The sequence below is a fragment of the Ixodes scapularis genome, unplaced genomic scaffold, assembly GCF_016920785.2.
Source record: "Ixodes scapularis isolate PalLabHiFi unplaced genomic scaffold, ASM1692078v2 PGA_scaffold4__175_contigs__length_147842914, whole genome shotgun sequence".
NCBI classification, from domain to species: domain Eukaryota; kingdom Metazoa; phylum Arthropoda; class Arachnida; order Ixodida; family Ixodidae; genus Ixodes; species Ixodes scapularis.
This window is the reverse complement of record NW_024609879.1, coordinates 96458036-96482377: the sequence shown is the minus strand read 5'-3', so window position 1 is coordinate 96482377 and position 24342 is coordinate 96458036. Positions and strand designations below refer to the sequence as shown.

At 46.5% G+C, this 24342-nt stretch overlaps 1 protein-coding gene across 1 annotated transcript; it reads left to right on the top strand.

The window, feature by feature from the left end:
• Positions 1-445: 445 nt before the first annotated feature.
• LOC8027429 (alpha-(1,6)-fucosyltransferase-like) lies at positions 446-19742 on the top strand. The gene is made up of 10 exons (XM_042293314.1): positions 446-744; positions 1998-2021; positions 2732-2796; positions 5074-5215; positions 10774-10888; positions 12102-12366; positions 13706-13895; positions 15245-15418; positions 17832-17985; positions 19341-19742. The coding sequence occupies exons 1-10, from the start codon at positions 662-664 to the stop codon at positions 19704-19706; spliced, it is 1578 nt and encodes a 525-aa protein (XP_042149248.1). The 5' UTR covers positions 446-661; the 3' UTR covers positions 19707-19742.
• Positions 19743-24342: the final 4600 nt, after the last annotated feature.

The following is a 24342-nucleotide window of genomic DNA, read 5'->3' as shown; positions in this document are numbered from 1 at the left end:
ACCAGCCAGTTTCACTACGCCACCGCTGCCGCAATGCATCGAGGGAGCTTTAGTCTTTCTGCACGTGCGACAACCTGGCTGGAGCTCTGCCCGTGTGGAGCATGAGGCGGCACGAACCGTCTTGTGCACTGCTTCCTGCCTCCTGCGAACTAAAGTTATGGCGGCGTCACGCATGCGCCGAACGCTTGGTGAGATCGGTCTATGTTTGGCGACTTTTCTTTCGCATGCCCTGCAATAGACCCCTTCCGAAAGTGAGCTTTCTGTTGGAAGCTGTGGAATCTCTGCACAATGGCGGACGCAGAAGACACGGCTAATGTTGGAACCTTAGAAGCTGTACTAATGGCATTTCATTCCTAGCTTGTGCTAATTTAGAAGCTCACATTCTGTGAAGTCGCTTGTTCCGCCATTGTAGTGTTTGAGACCTTTTAACAATGGGCACGTGAATTGCGAAAGGGGTCTATACATAAACATAAATGCTCTAAACAGTAACTGTTTAGAGTATTTATGTTGTATATTGATCATCATAAAATGTCTCTGCTCTCCCGCAGGTAGTGCATTGAAGCCTCGACAAAGCAATAAATTAGTAGATAAAATAAATAACAGCGCTCTCACTCCGATAAAATATCATGTCTTCCGTTCCTAGAGCCTTCTCGCCGCCATCATGATATGCAGCCAGCGGAGGAAATTCGGCTCGGCTGCCATCGCCGTGGTCTTCGTCGCACTTGTGCATTTCATGATACCGAGGTATGCCCACAAAATAAATATATTCCAGTTTTTTAGTGGGCGATTTATCGCTTACTTCGCACAGATTAATAATAATAAAAAAAAAACACCGGTGTTCTAAGTTGGCCGTAAGTGCGGGGGAAGGGAGAGGCGGTTCAATAGCTAGTTCAGCTTTAAGACAAACACACAGACAAAAATGCGATGTCACGACGCATCCCTCGTGCTTGATTAGATCAGATGGTTGCAACACACGAATAGAAACACGAAGAATTGCGTGATCTAGCGCACAGGTTGCGCAAACTTTTCAGGCCCATGACCCCTAAACTACCCAAACGCCGTCTCGCCATCCCCCTCCCCCGCCCTTCCCCCCCCCCCCCCCCCCCCCCCCTTTTAGAGCAGTATCTAAGCTATTAGCGGATCGGCTTCCTTAGGCCAACCTGACCCACATTTTGTTCACCTCGGATCGAGAGCTTTCCGAGACGTCTGATTGGCCCCGGCTCGTGGTGCTTGTGCCGCTCGGACTTATGATGTAACCGACTGTATCACACACTCTCTCTGGTGGTTCACTCTAAGAAAGGTTGTCTTCCCTTTGGACAAAACGGGAGGATGAGTCTAATATCATCTGAAGAGCATGGTCATTCAGTGCGAATACAAGTTTTAACCGAACACTGACGAAGCTCTTGGGACCAATCTCTGTCCCGTGCTGCCCCACGGTGGGCGACGTGGAGAGTTCGGTGCTGTACGGCCTTGGTATCCACGATCTGCGGGACGATCACGTTGATTTATGAAGAAGAAAGTTTGGCTAATGTCAAAGCCAGGAATATTTTCACTAAAAATTGAAGTCTGCTACTTGAAATTGAATATTTTGTGTCACATGCTCGCGTCGTGCTGCATGTCACTTTGTAGACTTCATTTTGAGGTCGAAACAATTTCTTAGAGCCCAATCATTCGTCCATCGTTCTCGATAGATGGCAATAATGGTTTAGTTCCCAGTTATTCGTAAAACAAAAATGACGCGTGGGCAATGGTAGTGGTATGAAAAGTTCGAAAATAGGGCGGTTGATTGTTCTGCTCGTAACGAAGAGGAGATAGCTTTGGAAATGTCCTTGTTAGAATTAGACATTGAGGCCTGAAGCACGAACAGCACACATGGTGGCTGGTGACAACGACTTTAACGAGTTCACAAGGTTATAGGATTCATTAATTCTCGATTTAATTGCATCCGGGTTCTATTTGATGAGCAAGAGCTTCACACACAATTATGTTCATTATAGGTCAGCAAGAAATCATCGGCCTTGGTAAGCTCTACTATTCCTCTACAGTTCTTTTTTTAGCATATATAATTTTATTGCAACGATGATTAAATAAGAACATCAAAATTTATCAAATTAATTTCTGGTCTGCAGAACCAAGCGTCAGTTCTGTCTGCACATCTTGAGCTTTGGCAAATTTTTAACTGTCGGTGAAAAGTTCTGGCAGAAGGTCGCGCCCAACTAATTAGTTGGACGCAAGACACTGATCATGACGTACGAACGCAAACCATTATGTAAACACATTTTGTTTTTGCGGGTCTAAACATATTTTTATCATCTTCATTTGCCAAGCGCCCTCCATAGATTGCAGCTCTCACATGTGCTTTACGGACGAGTAGGAGCAGTGAATATTTTTGAAGGCCACAAGCGCTTTGAATCGGATGCTTCTGAAACGTTTTCTAGATCGACGATTCATTTTCTTGTTAAGAAATCTAAAATCCAAGTAAAATAAAAAAAAGTCAGTAAAACGACAGTAAAATGACAGTGGCTATAGTAGATAAGCTCTAAATGCAGGCTGACCCTTTCGCGTTTGTAAATAAAACCTTTTTGAAAGCGTTTGCAATTTTGCTACCTGTCGTGAACCACGCTAGGCCAACGCCGGAACCACCAAGTTGGGTTTGTCGGCAGAGAAGGTGTCAGAGCTGAGGAGTTAGCTGTCATGCTGCTGAAACTGACGTGCATTCCCTTCATTTCAGGTACCAATATGACTTTTCCCGACACAGGATTGACAAACACGTTTTTGAATTTGACATGTTGACCAGTGAGTAACCAAGTCTCCCATTGCTTGTACGGAAATGAACTTTCTGTATATCAACCTTCTGTGTTTAAAATTTGAAAGTTACAAAAAAAAAATACTTGTCAAGCATAATAATTTTGCACTTGCCTCTTCAGTCGAGTGGCCCATTTGATAGCAGCTTTTAGTTTCGTATTTCGTTGAATAAAGGTCGACCTTTTATGAAACTACATAGAAAACGTGCTTTCTCTCATAATAAATGTGGACAAATTGTTCTGGTCTATGGATGCTTTCTGCTAATTGTGGCAAAAATATTAAGTTTAGACTAAAAAACAGGATCAGCCTTTGAAGCACTGGGCATAAAAATCCACAAGCTGATCGAAAGGTGTTAAAAAGAAAATGATTTAATTGTATTAGTACTTTTGCTACCCTCGACCATTGTTGGTATACTCTTTGCTTATCTGCTAACAATGAAACCCTCGGGAAATTTCGACCTTTATTCAACATAATACTCTATAATTTTCCCTTATTTTGCTTGATTGTATTTGAGAAAGGTTTGGGTGTTAAAATACATTGAAGTTAATATTGAAAACTAAACAGCAAAATTGTCTGATCGGTGTGTCTTCAGTGAATCATCGCAACAAGGCTTTCTGTTTTTGCAAGACAACAATGATATTTTTAAATATTCATGCACACTCTGAACAGTTTGATACGTAATTTTAGTAACTTAAGCATTGAAGAAAATTACAAAATTACTGTTACACACGTCCTGCTACTCTCTCGAGAACAGATTGATGATTTGGAAATCCTCCTGCTGCCTTTTTGAAGAGGCCGGCTCTTCGCAATTTATCTGAATAAATATATCTGCGAATACAAGTATTTACAGCTGTACCCGTAAACTTTGTAGCTAAAATTATCGCTGACGTGCTTTAACTTGCTTCTGCTATATTTCAAAAATCTTAAATACCATAAAACTTAAGACCCAAGATCCAAGTGGCAAAAGGTTGCCTTTTGCCACTTGGATCGCTGGCTGCTGATCGATCGCAAAGTTTGTGTATTGTTTTAATAAACGTAGCTTAAATTTCTGAGTCCACACCGAGTAGTGCTCAAGGAGTTATAGTTACCTTCTTGAAGCAATATACATGCCTCTAAAAGTTTCTTTAGACAAATTCTTCGAGGAAGTAATGTCACTGGTATATTGGTTGTTTTTGTTCACGCGTGAAAACATTAAAGGGGCGGTGCAACAATTTACGGACTTTGGCTAATTAATTGCGGGAATTGATCCCGGCCACATATAAAACGAAGGACCGAAAACTATTCTTTCCTGCTTGCGCTAGTTTTCATTAAAAAAAAATAAAAGAAATTGGTATCTCTGGCACCCCTCAACTCAACATTGAAGCGGCACCAGCTTCGCCTGTGACGTCATTCGGCGTGGCGTTGGTTTCCGGTTGGGTGCTTCTGGCTTCCGTTTCCCCAGCGCTCGCCGGCTCGCCAGGCTCGCCGTTCTCCCGCTCTCCAGCCGATTCCCGACCAACATGGCGGTATGGGCGGACGGCCTGAGCGACGTCCAGCGCAAGATGCTTGCGACGCGGCGGGTAGTCGAAGACGAGGTCGAGACACCAGGAACAATAACGATACCACGATACTACGAACCACGACCAACGCACTCCGTCGAGCGAGGGAAAGACAAAACGTCCGGGTTTCTCGTGTAGCCGCCGTAGGCACCTCGGGCGTCGACGGATGACGGCGACGGCAGGTTTTGTTGACTTGCGGTGGATGGCGCCACAAATAATTCATACCCGTTTAGCGGCAATATTAGGCTTTTGAAGCGTTTCTGCATGCCTAAACAACAAGATTTTTTAAACTTAACTTTAAATCAAGCTTACAATTGCCTAACACTATCACTTACAAAAACCACTCCGAATGACGTCACACCACAGGTTCCATTTGCGGCCACCATGTGGCCGCAGGTTGGGAAAAAAAGCGTTTTTTATTTTACGATTACGCAGCGAAATAGAGGTATTTTGGGGTATGGTGGCACTTTTTCTCTTACTTATGCCGAAGTAAACAGTGTAAAAAATACAAGCTGCACATTCGTTCAGTGTTAAAATCATTGCACTGCCCCTTTAAGTTGTACGTTTCAGGCGTATTTTCGACCTATGTTGCCAACCGTTGGTGTTTTCACCGTTTCTGTAAAATCTATTAGCGTTTAAGGTATTTTTCGAGCCCGCCTTTTTTAATGGAGACAATTTTATTTGAGGTTTGTGCATACCTGTATTTTTTTTTTTTTTTTTCGTTGTTAAGGAACGGAGGAAAGGTACGCCACCATGCTTCAGAAGCTGCAGGCCACCATTATTGGCCTGAGAGATTTTCAAATTTACCGTCTGCAAACCCTAGCTGGGAAGAAGAATCTGGCAACCCTTTCCAAGTCCAGGGATTTCTTGAGGTTGGTGTCGTCTTCCCTTGTCCACTTGACGATGAGCAAAGGGAGAGCCAGCAAAGTGAAACTTCAGTGATTTGAAAATAGATTAGAATGCTCAAACAATGCAAACAAAGACAAACTCAAGTCACTGAAAAATTGATAACGGCAGGTCGGGTCTTCTAGGCACATAAGGAAAGAATCGCGTGCTTGGCACTTTGGCCAACGAGAGCAGTTCACGCTGACATTTAAGGGGGATTCACCCGCTCGTATCTCAATGGGTAAATTTCGCTACACAAACCTGCGTTTCAGGAATGCACCAAAGTATTGATTATTTTGTTAGGTCCATTGGGAAGAATTGAAGAAGGTCGTGCGATCCTTAGATTTTTTCCTGAGGGCGCTGCAGCTTTTTAATAAAATCCAGAATTATGACCATTTTGACTCTTTTCAGCGCAGTTTGAGGCAGTTTTAAAATTAAAATCATTAAGATGACTAAAATGACAAAACGAATAGTAGCACTTATTAGAGGTGTCTTCTACGTTAATTTTAAGACCCTTACGGGAAGCTTAAAGGGATACCACAACGAAATTTCGGCGTTCATTTTTTGGTCTATATGTGTTCAAAAAAGCAGCATCACATCGAACATACCGATATCTCGTTAAAAAAAGTCACGGAAAGGAATTTTAAAACGAATTAAACGATTAGCAAAGAGCACCTGGTGGATGTCGCTCACGCCTCGCTTGTAATGCCCGTCTAAAAACCTTGACAGCTACACTATAAAAAAAAGGGGGTGTAGACCTTACACCCCTTGTCACATAGACGACACCCCAAAACTTCAATTGCATGTAGAGCGCACTGACGTTGTACCGACACAACCAAATTTCACGAGCGGCTTGATAGCCGAGTTGTACAACTCATAAAAATAGGTAATGTAAGTGTGACTTACTGCAAAAAAAAGGTATCGGGGTTTTCTAGGATCAACTGCAAAACCTGTGTGTTTTTTTCTTTGTAGACTTTGATACGTACTTTCGCTGTTTAATAGAATATATCGCACGGTCATCAAACCCGTCGCCAAAGTTTGGGCAGTCAGTTCGGCGTCAGTGCGCTGTACGTCCAACTGAAGTTTTGGGGTGTCGTATATGAGACAAGGAGTGTCACGTCTACACCCCCTTTTTTAGAGTGTAGTGACGGAGGTTGTCTCGCCTCCGGCCATGAAGAGAGAAGAGGGGCAGGAGGAACTCCCCTCTTCCCGAGAATCCCTTTTGTGTGTCGCAGAAGTCGCTATTGTCCCCCTAGAAGATTATAGAAGATTAACCCGTCACTCAAAATTCGTACAAAAGCAGCCGCCTCGGTGGCTGGAACGACTAGGCCATCCTCTCGACGTCAGCCTCGCCGCAGCTTTGCTCGTCCTGAAACGACCTACGTCACGATTGCGTTGGATGTCACGTGGTCTCCGCTGGGCCTTCTCCGAGCGCTTGCCAGAGTGGGCGGTTTATAACGAAAAATACAGCCACCAAGCTCAAAATACAAACGTGCGATTCTCATTTACGGATATTGTGGATCATATTCAACCTATTTTTGAACACGACGGGAATATTTCGAATTTCGTTGAAGTATCCCTTTAAATGTCTCGGTATTTGCGTATTTGAGTAAATAAACTTGACAGGGCCGTTTTCGCTAGATTTATTTTGAAAGGGCTGAACGAGATGGCGACACCAGTACCAAATGTCAAGACAGAGCATGTTGTTGTTGCTGCTCTTTCCACGAGCTTGCACGTACGGCGACTCCTGTCCTGGCACGGGTCCTTTGTTTGACATTGCCGAGATCAGTTTTTGCCAGAGAATGGTCTGTGCCAAATTTCTGTCTGCTGAATCAACCAAAAAATAGGACCAATGAGGGTCGACGCATATGTGACGTAGTGATGCCATTGCAACGTGCTGTTTCTCGCTGCCACGCGACCAGCTTTAACTTTCCATTTTATAGTGGCCACGGCCAGTCTCACGACCTATGCAGCCAATCTGGCGGTAAGAACGTACCACGTAACCTCGCGCTCCGCGATTCACTATACCCCGTTTCATTTTATGTTGTACCGCAGCAAAGGCTAGGAGTGCGAGCTCATAGCATTGGCAGCTGCCCTAAATGCACAAGAGCTTGTGCAGCCGAGATGTGCCCCAGACAAGGAGCTCGCGCTTGTAGCCTTTCCTGCGGTACACCATAAGAAGAAATACAGTATAGGTCCCACCGAAATGTCACACGCTCTCGGTAAAGCCCTTGGATATGTTTGTATGTCTTGCAAGCGTCATCAAATCATCAAATACGCTAATTCTCGACCCCGTGCCTCGTGGAACACTTGGAAGGAAATTGCGGCGCAGCACTGAAATTAGCGGTTATGAAGCGGCCCCTGAACGGAAACTGTGGTTGGGCTTTTGCTCGTGGCCTCGTGGTACGCTTCTCTCACACGTTCCTTAATAATTCTCTTTTCTTGTAAGAAACGCCAAGCTTGCCTTTTATGCAAGGACTTTAGCTCCCAGCGCTTGTTTGGCTTCCCAGGCTTCGATCTGCCGCTTCACATCACGGTCATTTTCGAATCAATCTTACATTTGCAAAAAGAAAAAAAGAATCGATGTGGCGTATTTTAACATGAGAGCTCGGGCCATATTACATTTAGTTATCTACTTGTCTAGAAATGCGATGTCTTTCATATTCGGTGCGGCCGCATGAACCAAGTTGATGATAATCCCGTGAAAACCGACAATGTGGTCATACAACTAAACTCTGATTGTACGGCGTCGTGTAGCTCAAAAGGCAAGAAGACGCAAATTCGGCCGAGTTAACGCTACACATGGCATGCACGTAATGTCCTTGCACCATGCCCGTGCGCATTCTACTTCCTCTTGCAAAAATAAAAAAAAGGGGGGGGGGGAATGCGATAGTTCACAGTTTAGGCTGCATAAGATACCAAGGCTACCACAATGGCAGCCGGTGTGACGTCAGTGCAGGCCATGAAACCACTGTGCTCTTGCCTTCGACTTTGCTTGCACTTATGGTGAAATAGAACCTTGAATACATAGATGCTTTAGACTTGCGCCAGATTACAGCCGTCATTGCTTCTTTCTTGTCTTACCGAGATACCATAGAGATACTGAGCCACTGAAACGGGCGTTGTCGAACCTTCACAAAGGCCAATACTGGAAAATGCATAGATGAAGAAAGAATAAAACAATTAAAACAGGGACAACACAACCACATCTTTCAACTAGCAACAGACGAGTAAACTTTTAACAGCGTGGAAAATACACAGTAGAGTTTAAAATGGCAATAACCCGACCTGCTATGGTAATGATGAAGTGAAAAAATAGGAATGAGAGGAAATAAAAAACGCAAGGTATATGTTAGGGCACCTGCCATGCACAGTTGCCGAGAGATGCTAAAGTCCGTCTAATCAGCAAACACATAAAAAAAGGGGTCACTGAATAGGCGAGATGTATCATGAAGGACGCTACAAGCCATCGGAGTCAAACCAGCACTGAGGGGATGTGACTGTCCGGATTCGCCTTGCGATTCTCGGAGCTCTAAGTCACGTGGTGCTGAATTGGCTGTTATAGTTACTCTGGAATAGCTCGCAGCATCGGCCGTGGTCATATACTCCCGAAAGTAAAAGGCAGGCGCGCGGTAGCGCTAACAAGCTTAAGCATTGCGCGTTGCCATCGTACCACTACGTCATACATGCATAGTCTCATCGTCTCAGGGAAGCCTCTGAATAACTTCGTGGTCTTCGGAAGTACGTCATCGCACTCGAATGGCGCCCACTCGCTAAGTTGGCCCGAGCCCGACACGGAGCGTCTTTGGACGCGTTGGCTGGACTCGACTTCCATGGATGAAGAAAGAGTAAAACAATTAAAACGGGGACAACACAACCAACACGCTCTTCTCCCAAGCAGCTTGACTTCCAGCCGAACGTTGACGCTGCTCTCATGTACAATTTCTGTCTGCGCTCAATCTCATTTTGATGACATCAAAATTCAAATGCACAGAATTTACTTGTTTGACGTCGTTTTATTCAGACCCATTCTCTAGACGTCGAGAAAATCTTTCAGATATCCGGCAAAACCGATCTCGCACGCGTCCGCTGTCGAGGTATACGGCGCGTGTCGTGCTCCATCCGCTTGGCACAAATGTAGCACAACTTTCCCCGGCTATGACACCAATGTTACACGCGCCTGTGCACTCGCGCAGCTTTTAGTGTCGCTCAAAGCTGAACGTGCGTGCTCTTCACTCCTTCAGACATGCCCGGCGCCTCAGCACGCTCGCTCACGTTGCACGCGAGCAATCAACGTGAAATAAAAGTTACAAACACGCCAAGAGGAAATCATTGTTAACGCTAATTATGGTGCACTATGTTTCTTTTTTTACGCAATTTTAGCGCTGATGAGCAGACGCTAAAAATGCTTATAAACCATTTCTGTGTTTACAAAATCACAGCCCAGACTGTTACAATGTTTCGTCGTTTCGGGATGTGAGCTAAGCACCCGCCTTACGCACGAACGCCGAGGATGGCATAGGCCAGAAACTCTTTGTTTACAAAATGCTGGACTGTAAAGATCGCACTGCTCAGCATGAGATCTTCACAGCTCAGCACGCACGTGTTTGTCGATTCTGAAAGCGAGCAAAGCACGGGCCGTACGTACTGAAAATAGCACCACGGTCAGACGCGCTGCAAGGATCTAAACAAAACACGCCGCTGCGTATTCGTCGGAAACCAAATTTCATCCGACCAACAAGCTATAGGAATGTCGCCAAAGCCGATACATGATGTCAAGGCGTCAGCTGTGTGAGCGTCTTCATCTGCACACAAATTATGCACTTGCAAAATCTGAGAATTCGAGTGCAAACCAACGCACAACAACATCAGCAAGTAGGGTGTTCACAAAATGCGTTTGAAGAGTTCGAACGTGGTTCCAACTTCAGAAATAGTCGGAAGCCGGAGCATTTTTTTTTTACTATATTGTTTGCGTTTTGCGTTGGCCGTTGGCCTCTGCCGGTAGTGGCGGACGCCGGGTGAACAAAACCTAGCTCGCCTAGATCGACGCCGAACAGCCCGTGGCCCGAGCTCACCCCGAGCGCCATACCTGCTTGCGTATGCCTGCAAGCATGCAACTCGGTTGTTCCGGAACAATTCTGCGCCATCTATGAGAAAAAGGCTACAAATAAATCACGGGTAAATCCCCCCCCCCCCCCCCCCCCCTTCAGTTCGGTTCCAAAGATCGTGCTGCTTATTCTCAGTCTCATACCAATATGAGAAAGTCGTGTAAAACAAAAATTAGTTGTTTTTTTGTTTTTTTTATATAACGAAGGCCCACTGCAGCTTCTGAAACTGACACTGAGTTTTGAGGTTAAAAAACATACAAGAGGATAAAAATTTAATCCTTGATTGATGGCTCGGTGGTCTCAGATGCCTTTCCTTTGGCTGGAATTAATTTTTGTAGACTGTCTTTAGCCCAAGACTGAGTCGAAATCTCACCCATGGTTGAGTAGCTTAACCGGAGACCCTCGGGTCTTCCTAATCTGTTCTACTTGTGACGCAGAAGTATGGAGCTGGACATAAAAAATATCAAGGATCTCGTTGGCGTGAATCAAAGCACTGCATCCAACATGCTCAAGCTACAGAGCTACGTCCAAGAAAGGATACACACCTTACAAGTGAGGAGGTCCGCACTTTCACGTTGACTTGGACACGAGATGCGATTTTAAGGGAGTATATAAACAAAACGTTGCGGCAGCTTGTTTTTGTTTTTTTTATTTATTTATTTTACTTTTCACTAGAATAGTATTTTTTGTTGCACTACGTTTATTTCGTTTGCTTGCATACAAGCTTTTTTTGAACAATGCCGATGTGCACGCACATCCTTCGTTGACAAGTTGTTTTTGTTTTGTTCTTGAAGTAGAGATTAAGAATTTTAACTGATTGTGTGCTTAAATTTCTTATGTCGCTATTTCTATTTCTATTTCTTTCTATTTATATTTATATTTTTTTTTAAGTCCGAATTGTAGGACTTCCCTTGGGTGTATAGGGTATCAAACGATTTATTTGACTAGTCAAGAGCAGCAATTGGGTGTCAAGGCATTTGACATGCTGCGGCAGAAAAAGACAGTCAACACTGGGATTTCATAAGCAAACAGACCGTTGTAGAGGCCGCGTTTTATGTTTAGGTTTTAGCGAAAAGTAACTGCCAGTAGCTTTCTACACTCATCATGTTTGCCGCTGACAAATTCACGGATACTTTCCCCTGATCGTGAGAAGCACCGAATTTTATAGGACAAGCTTTTCGGTTAATTATAAGACTGAAAATATATGTGTTCAATATCATAAAAATCCGAGACCAAGAAACAAAAAAGGGGTAAGACCTTTGTGTGTTTCGTTGCTTTTTTTTTTATTTTATTCCTCGGTTTAAGGTTTTTACGATGATCAAAGTTCACTAGCTTAAATGTATCTCTCGTGTTATTTTCCTTGTGCAATACTTCTCATGGGCAGTATTTTATTTTCAAGAATAATTTGGTTCAAAACATTATACAAAATAAAGTTCGACAGCGCACGAATGTCTTAAAAAACAGGAAATATATGTTTAAACACTAAAAGTATATGTACATACTATCTTGCGAATGCGCAATGAGAAACGCGTTCTAAGGACCAACGAACCAATACTTAGAGTGCAGGCGAGTCGGTGTGTATTGAACATAGAACGTGATGTTATCTGTAAGGAAACAGAAATGCTGTAGTCCCTTTTTCTTTCTGCCCGTTTACTGTTCGAACCCTGTTCTCCCTCAGCCTTAGGGTTATCATTATGTTCTATGGATCGTAATCATTCCCCGGTAATCCTCCTAATGAAATCTCCGCGGTTCCCCGCTTTCTTAGAATCCAAGCGATTGCGGCCGCTCGCCCAAGCTCCGATGTGTCCTGGATAATCCGAGTGGAGCCGGAGCGGGCATCCACGACCTGCTGTGGTGCTTCGTAGCCGCACTACGGATGGGCAGGACGGTCATCCTCGACAGCTCTCAGTGGCACTACGCGCCCGGAAAGCAGTGGGGAAGGACGTTCTTGCCGGTGGCTGGGCCGTCGTGCTCCAATACGCGGTTGAATAACACCATCGAGAAGGGATACCCCGGGAATCGTTCCTCCGGTGAGTGCCTCGCCTTTGGTTTGTCTCGTTCGAAAGCCGACGCCGCACTGATCATGCGTAACGCAAAAGACGCCATGTTCGCTGCAGACATGGCAGACGTGGCAGACATACAGACATGCGCCTCGACCGTGTTCGGAGCGTGGTTGCTTCATACGTATACGCATGCCCCCACCATGTCTGCGGATAGCTATTGTACTACCAGTGTGAACGTCATGGAAGGAAGAAACACGCATCAGACGGTGTCTTGCCGACAGCTTGTGAATGTTCCCAGGACTTCGGGGCGGAAAGTGGACACGGCATTCAGCCCGTTTCTTGGTTCAGTGTGAACTTCTAGGCTTCTGAAGACGACCTGCTGCTTATCCAAAAGGAAGGGAAAGTCGAGTTACCTTTTGTTGCTTCGAGGGGCTTGGGTGTCTCGCGAAATCTGAGATTGGTCGACAGGTTTCGATACTTGGCTGACCTGACTTGGCAGGAGTGCGAGCTGTGTTGGTTGGCGGCTGCTGATATTTCCCAATCGGCTCTCCGTCACATAATATTTTTGGAGACTGTAGGAGTGACGTAATGCCGTCAGAACAAGGGAACCGGGGGGGGGGGGGATATTTTTTTAGACATTTCAAAAATTTAAAAGCTGTAAAGGAAGAGGAGAGAAATCTCCCGCCTATCGCCCCCCCTGAACACTTTCGACGGCAAGCAGAACCACTAGAAACCGAGATTAAATAGGGGGGGGGGGGGGGGGGGGGGACGCTGCAGAGAGTCAAGAGCCGCTTTAGAAACCTGGGACATCGAACAAAAGATCCTATGAAGTCACTCAAGATACTCGCACGCGGGGGAGATAGATCATGCGGTTCCCCACATCCAGCTTTCGTTTAGCTGTCTGAAAATAAAAAAAAAAATACTGTAAGTGATTTTGCGAAGCTTTGGAAAAGTAGAACGATTCTAAAGATGAGTGTTAGAAGAAAAGAAAAAAAAGCCTCACCATTTTATTTTTGCGAAATTCAGCGTCTGTAAACAAAACGTGATTCCTGTTTCATGATTTTATGAACTTCAATTCCTTATTCTAAAAACTAGCGTTATAACCCCTTAGAACTACTGCATTTTGACATGGAATAACGGTCATGTTCCCAAATGGAATCCAGAAAATATCGGGCAAGCATAATTTTTGTGCTGATATATATGACTGCTTTCTTTCTCCGGAAGATGCTCACCAACACTTCGGAGTTTTTTAATGTCTCAAGGTTAAGTCTGTCGAATTTTATGCATACTGATATTTTTCATAAGCCCACTGCATACGTTTGAAAGACGTCCATAGCCAACTTCTTTTTGTCAAACCTGGATCCAGGCCCCGATGAGCGGAGCCAGATCCTGGATCTACCTTCTACGATTGTGGAACCTTTGGTGGGCAACCATGGAAACCCGTACGCATGGTGGTACGGGCAGATAGCGAGCTACGCCTTCAGACTTCAAAACTCAACCCTGCAGAAGATAAGGGAGCTCAAGGCGACTCTCGGTTACATTCACCCTATTGTTGGGTGAGTTGCTTCTATTGGTACGACTAAACACCACGTACAAAAACTTGCAAGGATAAAACATCGCATACGGGGACAAAAACATGACTTCTTTCATAAATGGATGGTGAAAGAAGTCCTGTTTCCGTCCCCATCCTCGACGCTTGATCCTTTCAAGTATTCGTATCTATTCACTAACACACTCATTTTCAATTATTACACCAGGTTCATTCCAACGTCATGCAAACTTAACTCCGTAGCCAAATGACAAAAAAAAATGCAAATGTTTTTGCAGATTTTCATTGGCACATAATTTCGGCTTGGAGTAGTCATTCCAGTTTCTATTTCTAGAGTTGGAAGTCTGCTGATGGAATTCTGAGGAGCGATGGGGTAAAGGGGGGGGGGGGGGAGGGGGAAGGGGGGTGCAGACATAGTCAAGACACATTTTGGTGACTTTTTTATTGTAGTCCCGACATCCTGTAAGAAAACAAACATGCCAAAATGAATTTGACCTAAAAATTTTAATTGATTCAATTCAGCTTTGAATATGAATATTGCTTGAGCTGGATGGGTTCCTGGGTTCACCTTGCTATACCAGTCTGGTACCAGCTGATGGGTTTGTAGTAATGAGCTCAGTTAGATATATAGACTTTTATTGGGGGTTGGATGTTCAATTAGAATTACAATTATTGACAGCCTCAGTTTCCATAAGGAACTAGATATTAATATTCATTTTTTCATTGGATTGATTAATGTCCTTTGTGATACGTGTTAATATTTTTTTAGAGCTCCGAAGAGGCTTTACATAAGGGGGATGCGCAAAATAAAACACTTTCAGATATCTTGAATTTAGTTTAATCGGTGTGGTTCAAAGGGACGGGGTTCCTGGTTGCGACGGGTTCAATGCTACGAAAAGAAAAGGTTACATTTGTTAAGATAAAATGAATTTTTGAAAAGTAAGATCACTGTATTTGGTAACCTGTGATTGAGGATAGATAATAGTTGCTCTTCGACGCTTCCCTCGTGAAAAGGTGAAGCATGAATTAAGTGAAACAATCCTACCATTCTCACTGGTTTCGGGAGAGCTGTAGGCACTAGTCTGCTGTTATTATTATGTGATAGCAACAAATCATTCCTTTTAATAAAGAAGTTTCTATTGCACGCTTCACAAGGTGTTTGTGTGGCCAATGTGACATGAACGCGCCGTACAAGAAAGCAATTATAACCCAACTGAGACAGGGTCTGCGAACTTGTTTTTGTAGTATGTATTATCAGTGTTACCACGGATTAAATGTTCCCGTTGCGGGAGACGCTTTTGGAAGCCTATCGTGTTCGCAACACGTACGTGAGGTAGGAAGATTGTCTCATTGCAGAGTTCATATCAGGCGCACCGACAAGAACGGCGAAGCAGCCTACCACTCGGTCGAAGAGTACATGACTCACGTGGAAGAATACTACGCCAAACTCTTGCTGACGACTCCCATCAAAAGAAAGAGGGTATTTGTGGCCACGGACGAGCGCCAGGTCGTCGTAGAGATAAGGAAAAAGTGAGCTCATTGTTTTTGTCTGACTCGAGGTACGCGAATCTAAAGGCCCGTTCACACACATGCGTTTGCTTCGTACCGAGTTCTTGTGATCTCTTACGACGAGAGAAGAGAGTGGCAAGGTGATGCCATCATTGAGGTGACCCTGGAATAGACCGATCCCAGCAGCCAGTTCGGCTACGCCACCGCTGCCGCAATGCATTGAAGGAACTTTAAAGCCTGACTACTCTAGCGGTGACGGTGCTGCCGTTTGGCACCGCTGGGCTGCACCGCCGTCCGGCGCCCCAACACTAGGGGGCCACATCGGCCTCCGTTTTGCAAGCGTTATAGTAATGTGGCAGCACTGGCTCTCGCGCTCTCGAGATCGCGTGCGCGCCTCCACCAGGTTTCTAGCGCTTCCGTCGTTTGCTCTTCGTTAGGTTCTTCCCTTTCGGCTCTCGATCATCTTTCGCATACCCAGCGTCGAAACCGTACTCGCTGCCTACATGGTAGGTGTCGATGGTGACCTGGTGATCTGCGTGAATGTGATCATCCTAGCCTGGTCGTTGATCTTGAGACGTTGCCGCGCTCTGAAGAGAAGGAGGCACAGGTTCTGGGTTTGGCCGAGTTGGCGCTATTGAAACACCGAGGGACAGGTCCCTTGCCGAACACGGAGATCGGTCCAATGCGCTTGGCAAGTGTGAAGGTTTTACGGTATTTGCAAAATCAAATGGGTGTACTATATGAGAAATGATCGTTTAGGACATTTTCAAATGTTTTTCAAGCCAAAAAAGAAAGAATGATATGCGAGAAAAAAAATATACGGGACTGTCAAGTGTTCCTCGGCTGCCCGGTGGATGGCGTCAGTGTGTTATATTGTTGTAAAAGATTTTAAAAGGTTTTAATGTGCACGGTCGTAAGAGGTCACAAGTGTATGAACCTCCCTTAAGACGATTCCCAATTTAGAACAGTCAATTACCAGTTACGCGATAGGACTCTATAAATAATCACGAAGCGTCAAAGTGAGGCAAGTCTGGTTAGGCTACTGGTCATACACCTTCGGCCCAAGTTTGGTTGTATAGAAAAATTTATTTACACCACAAAAAAACAAAAATAAAAACCGGGTAACTGTGGAAACAATCAAACATGGCCACTACAAAGATAGAAGGGCGGAAGAAATAAACATAACTCAGCAAACCAAACAAGGCCGCACCTTACGTCTCGTCAGAAAACGGAAGAAGGGCCTTGCTAGCCGGCATATTGCCCGAACGGCCACCCGCGCCGTACCACCCCTCCACTGCGCCTCCCACACATGTGCGAGAGGCGCGAAAGACAAGTAAATACGGCCGCCGACCAGCCAGGCATAACGACAAGACCACCGCCTGAGGAACTCATCCTCGCCCACCCAAAAAAGTTACGAGTCCATGTGGCGGAGCAAGGGCCTGCGGGGGTCCGTCGTTTCTGACCAACTGCCGCGCAACTATTGTCCCATAGCCAGTTGACTTACCGCCAAAAGGTGCAGGGCAGCCCCCCCCCCCCCCCCCTTTCCCCTCGAGGGTTCTGACCGCCTGACACAAAGCTCCGGATTCCTAGATCTCAGAAGTCATAGTGTGACAAGCGCCAAAAGGATTTCGCGACAAGACCAACAGAGAAAACGTGGGCGTTCGTCCATGTTTTTGGCTTTGTGTTCGCCAAAGATACGTTTTAAATTAGAATCAAACGAAATGGAAATTTCTTGACCATTGAACATAATCTGCCCCCGAAAAGTGTAATATAACTGTTTAATATTTATTTTACTTTTTATTAACGCGAGCGATCTTTTAAAATATTTGCTTCTGGGAAGCAGACGACATGAGAGACGATCGCTACCTTGCGTCTGCGGGGCGCTCGCGGAGCGATTCGCGATACCCTCGATAAGCGACCGGCACATTGGGGCAGCTCGGACCAAACAACAACACGCAGCAACGGCTTGCTCGTAAGGCGAAAACGAAGGGACGACGTTTTCGTCGACCGCTACGATCTACCGAAGGCAAACAGGGAAACCGGAGACAAATGACGAGACGACGGTGCACGCGCGAGGCGCCGCCAGCCACGCGCCTCTTTGTCGCCTCAGAAATCACGGTCACTTCCCTCAGTGCAGCCATGGATCCCACACGAGCGCCCTGGTAGCACCATTGCGATACTCTGCTCCGAAAGTGGAGCATATAGAGTTTCTATGGTGGTAGGAAGCCAGTGAGAGGCACTGGAGGTTCCTTATCTATTCGCGCACACGTTTACAAGGCGCCCGCTACCGCGCATGCGTGAAGGCCCCTAATCCGACAGTGTTCTGCAGGGAGATCCGCCCAGCCCGAGCAAACTTCTGCCGCCTTGATTCGCCTTGTTCAGACAAGTTTCTTCTGCCAGCTGCATACGGTACCTTGCTATCTTGTCCGTGCAGGTTCCCAGACTATGTGGTCGTTCACAATACCGCATCTTCCAGCCAGTGGCACAAAGTGGGGGCTCGGAGACAAAGCCGTTCGCTCTTCGGAGTCGTCAGCGACATCCACTTGCTCGCCGAGTCTGACTTCCTCGTCTGCACCATGTCTTCAGGGGTGAGCGCTTCTTGAGTGCAGCTGTTGCACTACAACCTTGTAAGACTCGCCGTCGCTGTTGTTATTATTTGTTTTTGTTACCAGTGGTAGTTTGCATGCTCTCGTAATAATACCATGCTGGTTAGGCAACTGGAACGCAGTATGTTGCGAAAAAAAAAAGGTATTCGCGGCTCCAGCAAAACGAACGGCACCTAGCGGGAAAACACTAAACTGGCCGGAACAGGTCCCTTCTCGATTTCTGCTCGTCTCTTCTGGCTTCCGTGTTTACATGTTGTCAGTGGATTGCGCGACAGAACAGTTCTACCGGTGACTGTGTTGTAACCGTAGTATCGCCTTGGTGACCCAGGTTTTTCTGCACGCGACCTATGTAACCGCGCGAGCTAGACATTTTGCGTTTCTCAACGTTCATCAGCACCGTGGAAGGACAGTGGGCAGTCCTTTCCTCGTTTCCTCGAAGAAAGTCGAGCCTCTGGAAGTTCGCTTACCCCAACACATCGCCGCAGGTTCGAAACGTGGAAGATAAAACGCGGGGGAACCAATTTAGTGTCCAATGCTTGCTGCTGCCCCAGCGTTGTGCGTTGAGCTGGCACATGAAGCCGCATGACCTGGATTCGACCGCCATATTTGCCCGATAGTGGCGTCCCCTATAGGTCGCTGGAGTCTCTAATAACAAGGTATCTACAATGCAACGTGGCATTTACAAGGTTACATAAAAAAGTAATTCATTATTTGCATCAGATTACTTCACAAGTCTGGCTATGATATGGTAGTAATTGGTACATCTCGTCTCAAACTATCTCAAAAACGTCTTGCTTTAATCAAAACTTACGAAACGACAAAAAGAAAACGCGCACTTAGGTGCTTAACTATACTTCACAGGAAAGATTAATATAAAAAAGTTGCTCTTAGCTTTTAAACGCCTTTTGTTTTTTTATCAAACAGAAAAGACAGAACGTGATAAATCGAAAACCCCCGTGGCGCATTGGAGAATACACAAATACACTTTTACATAAAGATTTCCTGCTAAAGTGAATATGAAGATGTATCACTATACTGTATGATGCACGTTAAAGACCCTAGGATTGCGATTGTACTCTACTGGCTAAATTTATTACCTGAACAGGACACACCAGCACGCCCATTGTGGCTGACTAACTTCCGGATACAAAACGTCAACGCATTAATATTTATTAATAATGAAAATACGCCGCAAATAAATGTAACCTTGTAGTGGTGGTCCAGCCATTTCAAGTATTGTAAAGACATTTTTGGTATGAAAATCGACTTAACCATATGAGGGGGCGTCCATCTAGCTGTGCGGTCTCTCTTGAGAAGTCACCTGTTACGACTCGCAGTTCTGCCGGGTGGCCTACGAGCTGATGCAAGCCCGTCACCCCGACGCCTCCACGATGGCCGCCTCCTTGGACGTGGAGTACTTCTACGCGTACGTTCCGTTTCCTCCCCGACGGACGTTGGGGGCCAACTGGCCCACGTTCGAGAACGAGCTGGGATGGTCGGGACCGGGCGTGCTCGTCGAGAGGCCGGGGCCACTGGCGTCCTACAACGAGGCCATGCTGAAGAAGTACGCCGACGGCTTCGTCACGGGCCGCGTCGCGAACCGCGCCGCCAACAACGAGACCGCCGTCTTCCCCGTGTTCAAGACCCTGCAGACGTACAGGGTTGCCCACTACAATGCCTTTGCTAGCCTACCTTCTCTCTAGCGTCACTGAACCATGACTAGAAGACAAGGCCTTTCTCCCCCGAACATCATCATTAGTGGGTTATTCCATGCCAAAATAGACCCGTCATTTTTTTTTTATTTTTTTTTTTTTTTATGTCTGGGATATGTATTAAAAATTAATTTGAATAAAGAAGCCTCTGAACTCCAAGAAATTATATTTCGAAGAAAATAATTTTTGTTTTTGTTGATATCATACTTTATATTTCTGTAATTTGCATAAAACTTATGCAGTTAAGAAAAATATTGTAAAAAACTTATTTATCGCACAAATATAGGTGCGCGCCTAATTACTTAATAAGATGCCCTATCTTACTTTAAAATAAAAATATTTAAACATTCAATTTTGATTTTATATGGGAGCTTCAAAACGAAGAGACTTTTTGGAGCTTTTATTTGTATGTCCAGTCTCTTACAAAAAGAAGAGGCTGGACATACGGCAGACGAGGCCGACGTGCAGTACGCATTCTCAAACTCGGGAAGCAGACGATGCGGGCCTGCGTTCGTCGGCCCTGGGCAGAAGCAGAGTAAAATTAAGACACCAGTATCGTTACGTATCGCAAAGAGGATACGGCACACGAAAGTCGGGATAACATCCACTTCAACTGAATGAAACGTGTTCTCAGGACAGCGTTCCAAAACCTCGCGGCGGCGTCTCACACCGCTGACGCCTCGCTGGCGAGCGCCGGCGAAAACTGAAAAGTTTTCCGGGAAGGGGGGGGGGGGGGGGGGGGGCGTTACCTTCTTGCCTGAACTGGAGATTGAGCTGACGAAAGCACACTGGGATTACATTTCCTACGTATTTTGTCAATAAAGGCAATGTGGGCGTTATTTTGTTTCCATGCCACTACTAGAAGCTCGTTACATGGCACGTAAACAGCGTCTCGGTAAGCATCATGGCCCAGGCCCGGGGGGGGGGCAGAGTTCCCTTTCGGATTTTACCAGGAAGGGCACGCGCCCCGATGCCCCCCCCCCGTAGTCTAAGCCTATGGAACCAGATACCCGGCTTTGCGGGGGGGCGCGACCGAGGAATACGAAACCGCGCAACCACCAGAATTCCGAGATTTCGACAGAAAGGAAGTTAATGCAGCGTAATGAGTATATTGCTTTTTTTAAGCATTAGAATAGCTCAAAATTTAGTTTACAATGTTAAATTATCACTGTGTATATTGCTGAGAGTTTTCAGTCTTCGCGTTTACCATTGCGACTGTCGTTCTTCAGCTGGCAACATTGCTTTCTTTCTCTCGTGTTTTGTCGCTCTCTTTCGCGATCTTTCACTCGGGACCCCGGGTGTCGCCGCACGGGATTTGCCACCTCCTCCTCACCCACCTTTACACCCCTCGTTTCCGCGTCGTCCGGTTAAAATATGACGCACTGATATTTAGTTACTCTCTCCGTGCCCGCTGACTTGCCCGAACCCCAAGAGACGTGGAAACCGCAAAAAAGGTAGACGCAAAAAGGTAGACTCCAAACAAAACTTTAAATAAACATTTACCCGAAGTTTCGAGACAAGTTTGGTTCCTTGTTTACGGGTGAGTGACGGGGAGAGAGAGAGGAAAAACTAACGTGGGAGCTACAGCCAAAGGCCAAACGGTCATCGTTAGATTGGGGGGGATAACAGCTGAGTGAGTGACGGAAAATGCGCATACGGATGTATGTGCATTTGCTGACGTCACGCAGTCCCGAGACGTAGCTGGTGGGAAGGGAGCCCGAAAAAAGATTCACGTTCGTTCCTCTTTGTGCGTTGGATGAACCGAGACTCAACGAGGATCCGCTTTCGCCAATTCCTCTCCAAGGCTAGCACGGTGCTTCCTTCGAAGTGAACTGCGTGGCCGGCTGCTTCCGCGTGCTCCGCGAGGCCGCTTGCCTCCACATCCTTCTTCCGGATACCGCATTTCTGTCGCGAAAGCCTCACTGCGAAGGTCACTTTCGCCAACGTATGAGGTCAGGCAATCTTTGCAAGGTATGACCAAGCCGGGGGCCCTTTCCTTGGGGGGCCGATCCTTCGGGAGGGAGAGGCGATGACCGATTGTTGACGCGGGCTTATGAGTCACCGCAATCCCGTAGCGACCGAAAACGCGGGAAAGAGCCTCGCTGGTGCGGCTAATGTAGGACACACTACATGAACGCACCCTAGGGCACACAGACTCGATCGGAGGGGGAAATGCTGCGCTCTACGGGTAGACGCCTTGACTTGTCGAGTATCCGAAGTATAATGGGTGACTGCCAGGGTGCAGCCTTCTAGCTTCGTAAAACATCCACCCGGAGGGCTAGGCTTTGCGAGGGACCAAAAAGCCTGCTGCAGATTATGAGCTTTCCTAGGCTTATCTTCTCAGAATCCGGCAAGGGGACCTCCCCCCCTCCGCCTAGCAATGCAGCTAGACAAGAGGGAAAGGACAAAAAAGAGAGCGAGGAGGACTTCTGCAGGTCCCCGGACCACCAAAGAGCAATAAGAGTTCGACACTTCTTGTCAGTCATAACCCAGGCAGCACACCAATGTTGGACCTACATCGGGCCAACAATGGCAAACGCTGGCTCCGGAGGTTGGTCCAACATTGGTATTCTGGCCGAGCGCAACTTCTTCCAATGTTGGCCCAGCCATTGGCACCAACGTTGGGCCATCGTTCAACCAATGTTCCAGCCATCATTGGCACCAACGTTGGGCCATCGTTCAACCAACCTTCCAGCCGTCATTGGCGCCAACGTTGGGCCATCGTTCAACCAATGATCCAGCCATCATTGGCACCTTTTTTAGGCCATCGTTAAACCAATATTTCAGCCATCGTTGGCATCCACACTATGTCGACATAGTGTGGATGCCAACGATGGCTGAAATATTGGTTTAACGATGGCCTAAAAAAGGTGCCAATGATGGCTAATGATGGATGAGAAACAGGCCAGGGGTTCTTAAAACTCAATGTTGGAATAACCAGGATTTAAACACATTGCCATCATTGCATGGCCAGCATTAAAGATATGGCATTAACACTGGGACATGCCAATGAATCAGCTTGACTGCAGATAACGGCCTATTCAATGATTGAACTTGTATACCAATGATGGCATAGCCATTGAATTAGTGTGAAAGCCAAAATTGGCATAGCCAATGATCATTGGCTATGCCAATTTTGGCTTTCACACTAATTCAATGGCATGTCCCAGTGTTAATGCCATATCTTTAATGCTGGCCATGCAATGATGGCAATGTGGTTAAATCCTGGTTGTTCCAACATTGGGTTTTAAGAACCCCTGGCCTGTTTCTTATTAGCAGCCCACTGCAAGAAAAACATTCTGGGCACAAATGGCAAGGTCGTCCATGCTTTGTCTGTGCACTATTTTATCTGGCGAGCAAATGACTATTTCAAGGTCAATTAATACTTTTTTCGGAACTTTTATTGAAAGGGGCTAGGGAGGAAGCTCAGCGGGGAGCCTATGCCTGGTCCTGGGGAAGGTCCTGGGGGGAGTCCTGGGGCTGGGGAGCCATTACGGCTTCCGAACGCCTCTTCCTGCAGCCTCCCCTGTCGCAAGACCCTGGCAGCCACTTCAGCACCATTTTTAAGCTGACGATTCTTCAATTGTTAGCCTCGCACTGATGGCATCTACGAAAAGATCCAAAGGTCAAAGGTCAACGCTTTCAAACCCACATTGGTCTTAGTAAATCACACTCCCAAGCAGCACTTCAACAAATGTTAAGGTTTGAGTGTCCCCTAAAAAGTTCCTCGCTCACGACTTTTCAGTCCTTGCGGCGTAGCACCCGTGGTAGCCGATGATCAGGGGTCTACGATGTCAGGGCCGAGGTCCGGACGTAGTGACGAGGCAGTTGACCGATGGCCGAAGGCTTGAATCAGGCCCCGTACGCCGGTGGCAGCCTATGACCAGGTGTCCGCCAAGGTCTGGGCCGAAGGACGTAACGACGAGGCAGTTGGGCGTTGGCCGAAGGCTTGAGTCAGGCTCAGAACGTCTGTGGCACGGAGTGGCAGCGGGAGTTCAACTGCGCCACGCATGCAGTCTTGTCTACCTCCGGAAGGTTGGCGCCCGGACTGCGTGAGTGGGTTGTGGGTCGGGCCTCTTGACGTCTGGTCACGCCGACGGAGGTCCGGCCTGGTCGCGTCTGCACCGTCCTTTGTCAACCGCCCGAATCCCCTCTCGCGCTCCTCGCATGCCCCCACCTCGTCTTCTTCTTTCTCGTCCTCTTCGGCTGGTCGCGGGATCGCTCATCACACCAGACTAAAGCCTGGTTCAGACAGTTGCGTTTGACTGCGTTTTACTGCGTTGCGGCAGCGAGAAACCAGGACATCCCTGCTGCTTATATCGCGTGCCAAGATGATTCCTTGAATTGGATTCCACGCTTCATACGAAGCACAGATGTGCCGGTGACTCGCTTTCGGTACTCGACGCAACTCAGTCAAACGCACTCAAACGCAAGTGTCTGAGCCGGCCTTAAGCCAATCAATTGGCGACGTGCGCGACCGAAAGCGTCGCTGTGGTCGGACTTTCACGATTGGCCCAAAAGCTGACTATGACGTCGGAAAGGGTATACCATCGACGGAAATAAGAAGAATGAAGGAACTTTAATTTCGACGGTGTTGGCAGTGTTCCTTTGAGAACGCAATGATTTC